The sequence below is a fragment of the Solanum lycopersicum genome, chromosome 2 (assembly GCF_036512215.1).
Source record: "Solanum lycopersicum chromosome 2, SLM_r2.1".
In the NCBI taxonomy this organism is placed as follows: domain Eukaryota; kingdom Viridiplantae; phylum Streptophyta; class Magnoliopsida; order Solanales; family Solanaceae; genus Solanum; species Solanum lycopersicum.
The window spans coordinates 45,055,958-45,072,894 of NC_090801.1; the positions used below are offsets into that span (position 1 = coordinate 45,055,958).

The window sequence follows — 16,937 nt, forward strand, 5'->3', positions numbered from 1 at the left end:
AGCCGAGTTTGCGCGCTTCGAGATCGGATGAGTGAGTTATGCCTTTCAGAAGCTGGGCTATTGGATTAAGAAAAGCCCAATCCTGATTTGGGAATGGAAAAGTTGTTTTTCCTTACCTAATTAAATTAATCATTTTTTAGGAATTAATTGGGATAAAACAAAACCTTTGTTCAGTTTAGAAAGATAGAACTTGTGCTAGAGCTTGGAAAAGAGAGAAGAGAAGAGAAAAGAGAAGAGGAATCAAGAAATCACCAAGGATGTTCAAGTTTTGCGAGTGGAATTCGTCGGGGGTAATCCCTACAAGGTATATGAGATCACAGAGTGTTGAGTTAGTTCACCGACTCTCCAATCATGCTTCAATTCAGTGAAATGATGTTTATTTTGAAAAGAAATCCTTTGAGTTCTTGATGTAATTCGTTTGAATTCTTGTGGGTTATTTAGTTGAAGTTTCTTGATGGATTGATTCATGTTACCTTGTATAATTTCGGGTTGAATCTAGTGTATATTGATAGTATTAATGATACTAAGTGTTTGGGGAAATAACCATGGAAGTTTGGAGGGTTTATAGATTAAAAACGAAGGAGAAAAGTTGGAGGTTTTCTGGGAAAGGGATGGCCTGCCAGAGCGCCACAAAAGTTCTTCTGAACTTTGGTCTCCCGAGCGCCAACGACGTCAGTTCTCCCCATTCTTTCCCCACCTTTTCGTACTAGTTCCTAAGTGTGTACCTATGTTTCTTAATTGATTCCAATACTATAAGGTAAATCTAAACATAATGACATCATCCATATACATGAGATCATGAACCTTGATTCCATAATCAAATTGAATGAAAGTTAAGTTCAACGTCAAAGAAAATAAGAGTCAAGTCGAGAAGTTAAGAAGAAAGTCAAAGCAGTCCTTAAAAGTTTTCAAGAGTCTTTAGAAAGATTTAACTTTTTTTAAGACTTAAGAGTTGAGTTCAGTAAAGAGTAAAGTTGAAGTTCTTTCTTCAAAGAAGTATATGGGGACTATGTATTCCCAAAGAGGTTTAAAAGAAACGTTTTCACATTTAAACAAGAACGGAAACTGAGATATCCAAAGAGCCTCGGGGCTAGTTTTAAGAAAAGAGTTATAGCTATCTAAAATCAAGCAGGCAAGCAGAATAGAGATTTCCAAGATAGTCTTTGAGCTAAGTTTTGAGCACTAATCTCAAATCGCAGAAGAAGTATGTTTTAAAAACATAGGACCAAGTATATTTTACGAGTAGTATTGAGCACCGAATTGGGAACGAGCAAGAGTTCAAATAACTCACATCTCTTTTTATCTTACCTGACATCCAAATACCTCCCACGCGCCTTAATTACATGGTGTCACGAAGTGTTCCAAGTAAGACAAATGGTTCACAAAATTATAAAAAAAATAATTTCGAGAGGGTAATAGGACCTTAGTTTAGTTAAGGTGTTTCTCTAGAATTTCCGTCATAGTCTAGGAGGGTTGTAACATCTTAGACTTTTAAATAGTTAGGAATAAATTAAGAAACTAAAAATATTCATTTTTGGAAAGAAAAGAAAAAATCTGGAAAATAGAGGAATTTCTTGATAAGCTTGAAAATACCTTAGAGAGGTCTTCCAACGTCGCCGAGTTTGAGAATTTTCAATATCGTATAAGGGAGATATGACCATCGTATGTTGGGCTGTTGAAGTAAGGAAAATCACAATCCGGATTTAAGAAAGGGCAAACTAGTATTTTCACCAATTAATTTCCTATTCCGCAGTAGGGATTTATTTGGGGTAAAATCATGTTTTAGATCAGATTAGAAAATTAAAATTTATGTTTAGGGCTTGGAAAAGAGAGAAGAAGAAGGAAAGGGAGAAAAGTCAAGAATTCGCCAAGAACGCGAAAGTTTGCGAGTGAAATTCATCAGGGGTGATCCCTATCAAGGTAGTGAGATCTTTTCATCTTGGGTTAGTTCACCCAACACCAACTTGTTTAAATTCAGCGATTTTGATTTGGTTGGATGATAAAAAGTGAAATTCTTGAAGAACATTGTTGAATTCTTGTTGGTTGAGTTACTGTATGCCTAGTGTTGATTTGATTCGTGTTTCAGGGTTATTTTTTTGAGTCAAATCTATTCGGTGAACCATGGAAGTTTAGAGGGTTTAGAGATGAAAAATAGAGGATAAAAGTCAAAACACCTGTTTGTAGGGCCTTGGGGCTCCGCGCCAGCTTGAGTGCCCCAACTTTGCCTCTGAAGTTTAGGTCCTGGCCTCCACGCTTCTCAGTGCGCTAAGGACGCCAAGTCCATGCCATTCATTCCCCACTCTTTCATAGTAGTTCCTAAGTGATGTACCCATGTTTATTAGTTTATTTCAAGCACTCTAAGCTATATCTTAACATCATGAAATCATCCATAAACATGAGATAATGAACCTTGAATCCATAATCATATTCAAGGAATGTTAAGATTAAAGTCAAAGAAGTTAAGAGTTAAATTTAGATTATAAGAAGTAAGTCATAAAAAAGTTTTTTAAAGTTTCAAGAGTTTTAATAAACGTTTTAACTTCATTTTAAGACTCAAGTTTCAAGTTAAGTAAAGATTAAAAAGTTCAAGTTCTTCCTTCAAAGAAATATAAGGGAACTAAGTAGTTCCCTAAAAGTTTATGCAAGACTCAAGTTTCAAGTTAAGCAAATATTAAAGGTTTTGTGTTCACTTCTCAAAAAGTTATTAAGGAACTAAGTATTCCCAAAAAAGTTATAAATGTTTTTCACATTTGACCAAGAAAAGGGAACATCTATTCCAAAGGAGCCTTTAGGCTGAGCATTGAGTAATTATATCAAACTAAAGAAAGACATTGCTTTTAAAAGCATGAGCTAAAGTACATTTTGGGATTAGTATTGAGCACCGATGTAGGGATGAAAGTTCATATTAACTCAAGTCTCTATGAAAACTATGAATCCATCATGGGTATTAACTATTACACTTTTTAGATGATCACGTAATTTAAGCTAGTGGATCCACTTAGTGAGTTAGCTTCCTATACTAGTAGCAAGGTATATGATGGTTCTTGTTTGGGTGAGGTAAAGTGTTGTATCATCATTGTAGCTCTAAGTGATGGTTGTCGGTTAGATAAACTTCCATTGTAGTAATTGCATGATTCCTCAAGGGGTTCTTCTTAGTATGAATGATGGTATGAGACTTCATTCATGCATTGCACAAGTAGACTTTGAGAGGAAACATGGTATGTATTAATGATAGTATGATTATGAGTTGAAATCATATTTTAAATTGTTTTCATTTTCTTTATATTGAACCTGTTTTAAACTGCTATATAATTAAATGAGTTAGATTGAGATATGTTATTCGTGAGTGTTTCTTATTACTATCTTAAAGCTTAAGTTGTTTTAGCATTCCAACTCGCATACTCATATATTCAATCTGCTAATGCAGATTGACCTTCATCGTATCATAATGTAGACGCAAGTAACTAGGATCATCATTTGGCATACTTTGATCCAGCGAGCAACTTAGATTCAATTGGTGAGCCTCATTTCATTCTGGAGGACATATTTATCATTCAAGTTATTGTTTTTAGTTTTTAGTTGTTAGGATGATTGGGGGTCCTGTCCCAACATCCCTCTTTATTTTAGGTGTTTCATAGACATATATTGTTAGCTACTTTAATCTTTTCATTTCACTTGCAAACAATTTTGACTTGAGTTGTCACTTTGGCTATGTATTACTTTTAAGTTATTTCTTGAGTTATCTCTTGTGTTTAAGTCTTCCGCTGAGTAAGTAAGCCATACCAATGGTCCGCTCGAGGTGATCAATGGTCTTCAAGTGTCGGCCATGTTCAGGGTGTAGGATCGGGGCCTGACAAACTTGGTATCAGAGAATAGAGTTCAAGAGTCATAGGGAGTCTATGAAGCCATGTCAGAGAGCCCAAGTTATCAGTGTAAGCGCGTCACATCTATAGTTAAGAGGCTGCAACATTTAAGAATTTCTTCACTTCTTTCATATTCCTTTCCTGCATTAGAGTTTGATCTCTAAAAATTTTCCTTCTAATTCTTGCATATACGTTAAGAGAATCATGTATCTATGAAGAGAAGTCAGAGTTCATCCAACTAGGAGGAATGTTGAGGAACAGGAATTACCAAATGCACCCAAAGTGCAACCACAAAGAGAAGTTATTAATATTGAGTTCAGAGAGAAAATTAGGATGCTGAGCCAAGGTATGACCAACCAAGTTGGTCAACAAAGAGGAGCTCGACAAGAAGGGGCTAACACTTTGAGGATTCGTGAGTTCTTGAGTATGAATCCCCCAAGTTTTACCGATTCAAGAATTACTGACTACCTAGAAAATTTAACTGAGGAACTGAAAAAGATGTTCGAGGTGATGCATTTTGTTGACGCCGAGAGACTTGAGCTAGTTGCATATCAACTGAAGGGTATTTCTAGGACTTTGTTTGATTAGTGGAAAGAAGGTAGGGATGAAGATTCACCACTTGCGAGTTGAGCTTTTCTTTAGGATGCCTGAAAGAGGCTAAGGTACGAAAATTCCTCACACTTAAGCAGGATTCTCTAAGTGTTCATGAATATGGGTTGAAGTTCACCCAACTATCCTGTTATGTTCCGAACATGGTTAAAGACATGAGGAATAGAATTGGTTTGTTTGTTGCTGGGTTAGGTGGTCTATCAAGAAAAGAGGTCCTGGTAACAATGCTTATTGGGGACATGTATATTTCGAGGTTAATGGTATATGTGCAGCAGGTAGAGGAAGAGAATCTTAGGGGTAGAGAGGAGTTCAAGAACAAGAGAGCCAACACACGGAATGAATCTGGGCAGCAGAAGAGTAATCCCAACATGTCATCATTCCTATAGGATCAAAAGGGACCTGCTCCATCATCTTCTAGTGTACTTGCACCGAGATATAAAGGTGAGCATACTGACCGAAATTCGCAGAACTTCAGAGCTAGACCAGCATAGTCTCAAGAAAGTGTCATAGAGAGATAGTTTGGCTCCTGCATATGCTAAGTGTGGTATAAGCCACCCAGGTAAATGTCGTGATGGTCAAAGAGGTTGCTTTATGTGTGGTCAAGAGGGCCACTTCATGAGGGAGTGCCACAAGAAAAGGTAGGGTAGTGGAAATCCGGGCAATAGAGCCCAATCTTCATCGGTTGCTTCACCTAGAGGAGCCACATTTGGTACTGGCGAAGGGGAAAACCTCCTCTATCTATGCAATCACCAGCCACAAAAAGTTTTCCTCATTCTTTCCCCACCTTTTCATACTAATTCCTAAGTAATGTACCTATGTTTCTAAGTTGATTCCAACACTCTAATGTACATATATAAATCATGACATCATCCATAAAGATGAGATCATGAACCTTGAATTCATAATCTAATTCAAGGAAAGTTAAGATCAAAGTCAAAGAAGTTAAGAGTCGAGTCTAAAAGTTAAGAAGAAAATCAAAGCAAAGTTCTTTAAAGTTTTCAAGAGTCTTTGACAATGTTTTAACTTTCTTTTAAGACGTAAGAGTTGAGTTCAGTAAAGACTAAAGTTGAAGTCCTTTCTCCAAAGAAATATATGGGGATAATGCATTCCCAAAGAGGTTTAAAAGAAATTTTTTCACATTTAAACCAAAATGAAAATTTAGATTTCCAAAGAGCCTTATTCTAGTATTGAAGAAAAGAGTTATAACTTTCTAAAATGAAGCAAGCGTGAAAATTGTGATTTTGAAAGATAGTCTTTAAGCTAAGGTTTGATCATTAGTCTCAATCATAGAAGAAGTGCGTTTGAAAAACATAAAAGACAATATATTTTGGGAGTAGTATCTAGCACCGAATTGGGAACGAGCATGAGTTCGGATAACTCACATCTCCTTTTTGAGTTATGTGGCATTCAAATATCTCCCACGCGCCTCAATTGCGTGGAGTCACGGACTGTTACACATAGGACAAAAGTTGCACAGATTATAAAAAGAATAAGTTTAGGGGGGTAATAGGACCTTAGTTTAGTTAAGGTGTTGCTCTGGAATTTTGATCATAGTTTAGGGGGGTACTTGTTCATTTTTCCTTTATATTACTTGTAATGTAATTATATAAAAATTGAATTGATTATATTATTTGTCATTAAATTACGGATGTTACAACCCTGCAATATACATGTTTTTCAAAATAATTAGTGGAGGTTCATCACCCCACAAAATACAGGTATGATATTTATTTAAACAAACAACAGAGGCTTACAACCCCCCAAAAATGAAACAAATAACCGCAACAAATAACCGTTGTTATACTTACATAGCTCGTCGCTAATTTCATAATTAATTTCGTCATTTAAAATAAATTCGCGACGAAATTTCTGTCACTAATTCGGCACAAAATATTCTGTTATTTGAGCCACCACATTTTACACTTAAATGTTTCGTTGCTAATCCATCGCCAACATTTTTTAATAGAAACAACCAAATCAAAATTAAATTTGTTGCTAAATTTTTCTTGTAAAATCATTTCATTTATTTTTTTAAAATACACTGCTAAAATAAATTAAATAACAATTACTAAATACCTCTACAATAAAAAACATTCATATAAAATAATATTAAGAGGGTTCAAAATCTGTAGATCGAAAGTCAAAATCATATACCGCCGGTGCAAAATATGAAAAGAAATATATCAACTAATCTTAAGAGGAACATTTGCTTCATGTAGTATGTTTTTGCTTCAGATCCGTATACTCTTCTCTTCTTTTATATCCCGACAGCTTGATAGTATGCTTGATGAGAGCTTTGTAGTTTTCTCCCGTCCATAAAAGAGTGCAAACTTGTTATGCAATAGTCAATAGTCCAAAGATAGTTGGTAATTGGGAACAAATGAGATACACTGGTCTTATACAATAGTTTGCCTGCTCAGCCAAAATACACAACTTCAAACTCCATGCAACTCAAAATTTCCAAAATTACGGGTCTACTTTTAGGAACATTAAGTCAAAATAAAAAGGATATATCAGAACAAAACTACAACACTATCTAATCAATATATTCAAAACAATGGTGTCATTTTCTCACAATTCCCCCAACTTTTGATATATGAGTAACCTATATCGGGTGAAAAATATAACTATATTATTGATCAACTAAGCTTCAACTTCAGATAAGATTGGGCTGGTTTCATGAATCCTCCACATCTATTCTTCTTTAGTCAAGGCCAATTCACTTGAACAAGTATTTTGATTGAAAATCACGAGCTCTAGAAAATTAAAGGTTCCCTGAATCTCTCACTTTTCCTTACACCGAGGTTCAAGTTACTTAACTGAATAAAACCACTGATGATTTATCAGTTGCACAAAAAATTAATTTTACAGGGACTTTTCTCTGAGTAACAACAAGAACAAAATCAAACATATAAGCTTCTATCACTGTATGAGTCCTCTATCTATTCTACTTAATTCAAGATAATTTCACTAGAATATCTAAAACCTTATTACTAATCGCAAAATTTGGAACTCAAGAACACTAGAGATTCCCTAAACCTCTCACTTTTCTTTACAGACCTACAACCCTCTCAAACAGAACAAAAACACAATAATTTAAAATTTGCACCAAATATAGAGACATTTACAGGGGCTTTCTTCTGAGTAACAACACAAATATAGTCCTTTACACGGACGTTAATAGATCTGATTCTAGCTGCCTACACAATCTTAAACACATATAAAATATATGATATGATATGAAATGTTGTGATAATGAATGAGTGGTACATTAATGCAAGGATGTAAAATGCTAGAAATAAATTAGAACAAATAAGATGACTGAAATCTAATGTCACAAATATTGATTATTTTGCTATTATTTCTCACAAAATGACAAGAGAGCTCATAGTCCACAATTATTTACGTGTAAATTCATTGCAACAAGTGTAAACTAAAAGCAAATAAAAAATTAATCTAATATGATATTCATTTGATTGTTCTGTTATGAGCTAATATCAATTCACCTAATGCAGTTCCCTACAACAATTTCATATATTGGTATTTCTTAAATTGTTGGCAACCAAATTCTTGTTTAGAAGAATTCATAGGAAATAAGAATGTTACTGTCATACAAGTTTATGTATGAGGCTATTATAAGGTAAAGGTCGAAACATGAAGCCCCCATAATCATGCATTGAGCCACTGAGATTGCCAGATGGAAGAAAAAAAAATAACAAACCTTTCAAGAGATCTCAAAATCTCATAATATAGTAGACAAAGAAACAATAGTTACTTTAGTAACATGTGTCTAAACACATGAAAAATAAAATGCATAGAGATGAAAAATATATTATACATTACTGACATCAAAGGAAGCACATCCATATTAAAAATAATTAGGCCGGTAGCCAGCATGAGTAGTTGGAAAATGAACTTTTTTCAATAACCTTAAAACATCAAAAACATAAAAATCAATTTGTAAGATATCACCGTACCGTAAATATTAATAGTTGAAAAGGAGAAAATGACAAAGACAGTAGCAAGCTAAAACTTTAATTGAAAACATTCACACAGTATAAGCAAACAACAATCACACTTCAAATCTAAGAGTTTGTTCTAAATAAATAAAAGAATTTAATAGATAGCAAATAGGTAATAGGAGGACATACTGGTCGGAGCAGCGTTTGGTGTCGCTATTGTTTATTTTTGTTTCTACCGCGCAACTGTTGGTGGTTCATCGTCTGCTGCTATCGTGGCTGCTGCTGGTTGTTGTCACCGGCTGCTGGTGTTTGGAGTCGTTGGTTCTTGGTGGCTTGCCAGGCGGATCTGCTGTTCACCGGAGCGGCAGCGCTGCATAGGAGAGAAAGAGCAGTTGCTGTTGCTGACAGAGAGGGAATGGAGAAGGGAAACGGAAGAGAGGCGGAAGAGAGGTGGAGAGGAGAGGAGAATGACGTCTCCTCTTGTTCTCATCGAAAATGGCGGACAAAGAAGAGACGAAGAGGAAGAGAAGATGATGGCATGCGACGGATCTAAAAAGAAGAAGAATGGGAAATTAGGTTTGGGTCTTTTGGCAAATTAAAATAGAAAAACCTAGGGTATTATATCTTGACCATAGGATTATTTTGAAATGAGAGGCTAAGATTGAAAAATGAGATCAATGGTCAGGACTAAAAGATAGGGGTTGGGTTGAAATCTCAAATTGGAGTGAATTGCAACAAAATTAGTGGCGAATTCCAATATCAGTCGGTTTTAAATAAATATATATATTTTGAAAAAATTATATTGACGGATATTTTCGTCACTATATAATATAATTTTTCTAAAAATATTTTTAATAGTTTAGCAACCTTTTTTCTGCCGCTAATTCATCGCCCAATATTAATTAGTTTGTCACCACTATTTTATTATTAAATTCGTAACGAAAATTATGCGCCAATTTTTCCTGCTAATATTTAGCGACAGATTAATTATTCTGTTTCAATCTGTTGCTATAATAAACAATTTTTTTGTTAATTTTGCAACAAAATGATTACTCCATCACAAATCCGTCATTATATAGTGATGGAATAATATCCATTTAAACATTGTTTTTAGTAGATATACAACATTCATAAGATTCATTCAAGCAAAAAACATTACATCATCACTATTTTCATAAGCAAGACAATAAAGGAGAAATGAAAAATTAGGCATAAAAACAAAAATAAGAGAGGTCAAAGATGATAGTTATAAAGGAGTGATGAATTTAGGATGATAAGAAAATTTAGTGGGTTAATGACCCTAAAATTTAAAGATATACAAAGAAGTTAAACTTGATTTTACATTTATATTTTAAAAATATTTATTGACGAAATCTTAACAAATAAATCACTACTTGAAATATATATAGTAAATACTTTTAAAATGTAAATCCAACGAATTGGCCTCAAAGGCTTGCCGGTTGTGCCTACGAGGCTAGCGGGCCAAATGAGGCTGGTCTAAAAAGCCTCGTTCCTAGTGGGCCAAACAATTAAGTCAGGGTAAAAGTCTCATTCCAATGTGTATTTTATTTGTAGTTTTATTCATTTTAGTCTTTATGTAGTATTTTGTATGATAATATATAAAACGGAAAAGAGCCTAAAATACCTTTGAAGTATTAGAAATGGTACAAAACTACCCTCCAACCACCTATAGAATCTAAAATACCCTTCCTACCTACCTATTGAATCAAAAATATCCTTGTCATTCACCTTTTGGATTCAAAATTAACCACTTATTTAATGGTTTTAAATTTAAATTATCTAATTATTTTTTTAAATACATGGTGATCAACTATTTGATATAATTTAACTTATTAATATAATTTATAAATCAATCCACTATCCACCCATTACTAATTAAACCCCACCAATTTAATAAACTCGCTTCATTACTAATACAACAACAAAAAAACTATAGAGGTGAAAATGTCTATAGAAGTACATTATCACACATTCAAGTCCTTAATCAAAACATATTATTATTCAAGTCTCAAAATAAAAATTACCGATAAACTTAAAAGTCTTACTATGCTCGTCTTAATTATTCCTTCGTCTCAATTATGTGTTGTTAATTAACATATAACTTTTTTTAAAAAATAATATATTGAAGTTTTAATATTTCAAACAAATCACAAATATTTATAAAATTGTATAAAAAAATGCATGCATTAATTCGAGAGGTACTATTTCTTTACCTTTAATCATTAATTTTAAATTCAAGCTTAAAAGAGAATCATATTAAAAGTGTCCTCCTAAATAAGCAACTCAACCTAAATTTACTTGAGGCTTCGATTCAGACTCAAATAATTTTAGATGTCATTTTTAGGAATCTGTAATTTCGTCATGTTTTAGTAGAGATGCTTAGGGAGATTTTGATATTAGTATTCATTTATTAATTGGGTGGAGTTTAGTTAGTAATGAGTGGATAGTGGGTTGATTTATAATGTTAATAAATTAAATTATAACCAATAGTTGAGCGCCAAGTATTTTAAAAAAATATTTAAACGTTTAAATTTAAAACCGTTAAATAAGTGGTCAATTTTGAACTCAAAGGTGGATGAGAAGGATATTTTGGAGTCAATAGGTGGATGAGAACGACATTTTGGATCCAATAGGTGGAGGGAGGGTAGTTTTGTACCATTTTCAATACTTCAAGGGTGTTTTAGGCCATTTTTCGTATATAAAATACAAATAATATGATTATAAAAAGAGAATGAAATATAAACTTAAAAAAATGAATATTTGTTGCAATCATTCTTAAATAAAATACATAACTAGTTGGCATACCTTCGAATAAATAAAATTTGAAATAAATACCATATGCATAAACTATGCAACATGGTTTTTGAATGTATACAAATATTAATAGTAGAGTTTGAAATACAAATGAGAAAGGATATAAAAGTCTGAATAAATTATATTAAAAAAAACTAATAGGAAGTTGTTCTTCCTATAAATAAAATATAAATGTGAATGACATATCTTTGGGATTAATTCAAATTAGGAACAAATACAAGATTCATAAACTATGCAACATAAGATTTTGAATGAATACAAATATTAATAGCATATATACTGATTTGAATATTAACTACGACAAGAAACAAAATTCTAAAAAAACAATAAATACAAAACAAACTAATAGGAAATTGTTCTTCCTCAACTAGGTCTTCAACAAGTTTTTTGAAATCTTCAACATTCAATATATTTATCTTTATCAATGGGTGAAAATATTTTGAAAGAATTGTGTGATTTCTTGACATAGTGGAGGAAAATAGAAGAGATAATTTTCTTAGACAAGAAAAGGAGAGAAAAATGGTTAAAAACTCAAAAGAGAGAATGGAAAGAACTTTGGGTAAAAACCTTAAAAGAGGGGAAAGTGGGTAATCAAAGTTTTTTTCTTCTTCTTTTTCAAGGACCTGATTTGAGAAATAAAAGGTAAGAAAACTAGTTATATTATTATACATTCTATTTGCTAAAATATTGATATATTGACATTTTTAATAATTATTTTAAAGTGTAGATATTTTTAATAATTATGTTAGGGATTTTGACTAGTTTACTAATTATCTTTTTCTAAAACAAATTTACTTGAAGATTTTCAAGAGGATCAATTTGGTCATAGTTATACAATTTATATTTGTAGAAAATTTGGGTCCACCCATAAGATGTGCTTTAAGGCCCATTCAGGTAACTAGTTAGCCCTAAAAATTTCTATTTAAACACAGATATGATGTGATATTAAAAAGAGAGAACAATACAACATATGAAAATAGTATAACAATCCTACACATTATTTTCTTCATCAATTAGGGTTTAGGCAGCGTATATGATTTGCTACAACATATTTGACAACCACCATTGAGTAATAAAATTCAATTGCGGTTCATCCTACTCTTCCTCTTGTGCTACGACTATAACAAGTAAGTTCTCTGGATTATGTATGTTATCTAATTTGATTTAGATTAATGATGATATGTAATCTTACGATATTCTTACAATTTCACCATTTTACATATTAATATTAAGACGAAATAGTGAGATGTATTGAAATTGTAGACTTTGAGAATAAAGATTTATTAATTCTCAAGTGGCCATGCACAATCAATCATAGAGGGATTTATGAATAAAACAAACACTACTAAAAAGATGGATTTGGATGTGAAATTCATCGCTAATTTATTGATATTTTGCTCGTAGATAACAAAAATTTATTGCTAATTTGTCACTAAATAGGATTAGGGAAAGATATTGTTGCTCATCAATAAAAGATTTATGTCGCTAAATCCTGTTTTTTTAGTAGTGAAATGCCCAACTACGAAATATACAATTAAGGAAATATAATATAATCTCTATAATGTTGGAAACAAATCAGATAACGATCTACTTAGTTGGATATACATCACATGGAATAAGCTCAAGGTATCACTGTCAACTTTTCCTTGTTGATGTCTCGATAAATTTTAATATGTTTTTTTCGGTCATATTGTTTTGCATTATTGGATATTGGGATATACTGATGGAAGCCTTGTTATCACAGTACAAGGATAATATATCATCTCCGTATAAGTCTACTTCTTTTATTATCTTTTGTATCCACATAAGTTCACAAACATCTTGAGACATAACTCTACACTCTACTTCAACGTAATACTTGATCTAGTAACTACACTTCGCTTCCTGCTTCTCCAAATGACTAAGTTCCCTCTCACGGGTGTGCAATAACCGATTATACACCTCCTATCATCTAGAGATCCCACCCAATCAACATTTGAAAAAGCTTTTATATGGAGGTGACAGTGTTTTGTGAAAAAAAAGGACCTTTTTCTATAGTAGATTTTAAATATCGCAAAATAAAAAAACAACTTGGCTATGACAATCACGAGAATCATGCATGAACTGACTTACGATGCTATTATTTATGCTATATCAGGCATAGTTTGTGAAATATAAATGAGTCTTCCTATCATTCTTTAATATCTTTTATCTATCAACTAATTCTCCTATCCCTACTTGTTGTGTGTGGTTGCTCTCACTTGTTGGTCCTGCTAGCTTACAACCCAACATACAATTTTGTTGAAAGAAACTAGTTAGAGTAGTTAAGTTAGTTATAAGTATTGAGTTAGTTACAGTTCAAGAAGTTAATTACTCAAAAGATTCTATATTGATCTTCAATATAAATACATCATTGTATCTGAATTAAAGGATCAATCTAATAATACAAAGTTGAGATATTCACTCTACAACATCTTCTTCTTCTTATCACGTCTTCATCTTCTCTCTTCTTACTCTCTTCTCACTTCTCTCTTTACTTCATAAAAAGTACATGGTATCAGAGCAGAGGATCTGATTTTGTGAAATATTGGTTTCAATCAGTGCTATTACTTCCGCTAATCAATTGTTACAGGGAAAGAAGTTGAAGAAATCTCTGGAAAATGGCTGGGGATGATAGAGTTCATGATGAACCAGTAATTATTCAAGAAAATGTCAATCGAGTTGCCAAAATTGGTCAAGAAATTGACTACAATCATCCATTGTTCTTATCTCTATCAGATGTTAGTGAAAATCAGATCATTTCATTCTAGCTAACAGGTATGGAAAACTATGCAATCTGGTTTCAATCTATGCGTATTGCTCCGCTGGGTAGAAATAAACTTGGAATGGTAGATGGATCATGTGATAAAGAAAAGTATAGTGAAAATTTGTGGAATCATTGGGATCGAGTTGATGCCATTGTTCAATCTTGGCTAATGAACTCTGTTTCTAAGAGTTTAGGTGGCATTATGTATGCAGCCACTGCAAAAGCAGTGTGGCAAGATCTATAAGAAAGGTTCACCAAGATAGATGGTTCAAGAACCTTCAACTTGCATAAGGAGATAGCCAATCTAACTCAAGGAGTAAGTTCTGTAACAGTCTATTTCTCCAAACTTAAGACTCTTTGGGAGGAATTTTAGGCTTTGGTACAACCACCAGGTTGTAACTATGAAAAATCCAAGGAATTCATATTGCATCTATAAAAACTAAAACTGTTCCAGTTTCTGATGGGGCTAAATGACTCATATAATCAAGCAAGAAGTCAAATATTGCTCATGATTCCATTACCTTCAATCAATCAAGCGTATGCTATGGTAATGGGTGATGAGAGTCAAAGGTCTGTGTTAGCTATGAATGGAGTTTTGGGTGCAAATCCAATGTCACATACAGGCAATTATGAATCTGTTATGTACAACAGAACAAGTGGAAATCAAAAGTTCACAAGGAATTGTCATCTGTATTGTGAGGTTTGTAAAATAAGAGGACACAACAAGGATAATTGTTGGAAAATAGTGGGATATCCTCCTGAGTTCAAGTATAAAAAGAAGAAACCCTCTGAAGGTGGGAGTGCAGCTTACAATGTGAGTACAAAAGAGAACACACAAAATGATGTACTTCATGCTGGAAGTGGACAATCTGAATTCAAGTATGGTTCTGATACGAATGTGTATAGTCATGGAAAAAATTCAGGTAGCATGGATCAAGTTCAATCCAAGACAAGTCAAGTTGATGCTAATCATTTTACACAAGAACAATACAATCATATAGTACAGATGCTAGCACAACATAGTCCTCAAGTCAAACAGAATTCCATGTCTGCCACAACTGCAAACACTGCAGGTATGACTAACTCAATGGCTATGAATGTGTCTCACAAACCTAATTGGATTGTGGACACAGGAGCCACAAATCATATGGCTTCAAACTTAGAGTTACTAAACAAGTTATCAGTTAATAAATTAGGCTATAATAGAACTGTTCAATTGCCTAATGGATATGAAACACAAGTTACACACACTGGTTTAAGTAATATATCTATTGGTAGTATTATATCTAATGTATTGTATGTGCCAGAGTTTAAATTTAATCTGTTATCAGTTTCAAAACTAACAAAAGAATTACAATGTTTTGCTCCTTTCTTCCCTGACTTTTTTGTTTTGCAGGATCTCTTCACTGGGAAGGTGAAGGAGATTGGTAGAGAGGAGAATGGGATATATTGGCTACTAAATAAAGATGCAAGAAGATTTATCAGTCTAGCTGTTCAAGAATCTAAGAGTGTGTCAACAGACAAGATAAATATGAATCTGTGGCACAAAAGATTAGGACACACATCTACTTCAATATTACATAAACTGTTTCACATTGAGCTTACTTTTATTAGAAATCAAATAGGAGATTGTGCAGTATGTCCTTGTGCTAAGCAGTGTAGATTACCTTTTCAGAATAGCAGTATAAAAAGTAGTAGTTGTTTTGAATTGGTTCACTTAGATCTGTGGGGTCCTTATAAAACCAATACATATGATGGACACAAATATTTCTTAACAATTGTGGATGACTATTCAAGATATACATGGAGACAGAAATCTGATGTTTGTGTATCTCTTCAATATTTTATGAATTATACTAGAAATCAGTTTGATAAAACAGTTAAGATAGTTAGAACTGATAATGTAACTGAGTTCATTAACTCAATATGTGAACATTTATTTAAACAGTTAGGAATTATTCATCAAACAAAATGTGTATATACACCCCAACAAAATGGGGTAGCTGAAAGAAAACATAGACATATTCTAGAAATAACTAGAGCCATCAGGTTGCAGGCTAATATACCTATAAAATTCTGGGGGCATTGTGTCTTAGCTGCAGCATACTTGATAAACAGGCTACCTAGTTCAGTGTTAAAAGGAAAAACTCCTTTTAACAAACTCCATGGAAAAGAACCATCATTAGCTCATCTAAGAATTTTAGGGTGTTTATGCTTTGCTAGAATGCCAAATCAACATGATAAACTTGAATCAAGGTCTATAATGCCTGTTCATATGGGATATGCAGAGGTGCAAAAAGGATATATTTTATATGATCTAACTAATAAGTGTTTTTTGTTAACATGGATTTCATATTCAATGAAAAAATATTTCCATTTGTTAAAGGGAAACTGTCAGAACTTGTGTTTAAAGACACTCATTAAACTTTAGATCATTCATTTCAATGGTCAAGTATTCCTATTGTTACACCTACTCATCAGGTTCAACAACACATACAAGATGAAGGTAGGGAACAATGTCAACATAATGAGGATTTTAGGACTATGGTAAATGAAGATACAGTACCAGATTCCTTTACAACCATCTCGAAAGTCAGGAAGAAGCAGTAAACAACCTATTTGGTTAAAAGATTTTGTATCTCTCAACATTCAGAAGGATTCAGACTATGGCATTCAAAATTATATAAGTTATGAGAATATATCTGAAAAATATAGTGCATACATAGCTGCAGTTTCAAATCATAATGAACCAAAGTCTTATACAGAAGCTGCTAAAGATCCAAGATGGATAGAAGCTATGAAGTCTGAAATTGAAGCACTGCAAAGCAACCATACTTGGGATTTAGTAACTCTTCCTGAAGGAAAGACTCCAATAGACTGCAA

General features: G+C 33.0%; 1 protein-coding gene across 1 annotated transcript; it reads left to right on the forward strand.

The window, feature by feature from the left end:
- The first annotated feature begins 13,908 nt into the window (after nucleotides 1-13,908).
- LOC138342079 (uncharacterized) lies at nucleotides 13,909-15,742 on the forward strand. The gene is made up of 4 exons (XM_069294263.1): nucleotides 13,909-14,028; nucleotides 14,509-15,345; nucleotides 15,451-15,564; nucleotides 15,680-15,742. Exons 1-4 carry the CDS (start codon nucleotides 13,909-13,911, stop codon nucleotides 15,740-15,742), a joined length of 1,134 nt encoding a protein of 377 aa, XP_069150364.1.
- Nucleotides 15,743-16,937: the final 1,195 nt, after the last annotated feature.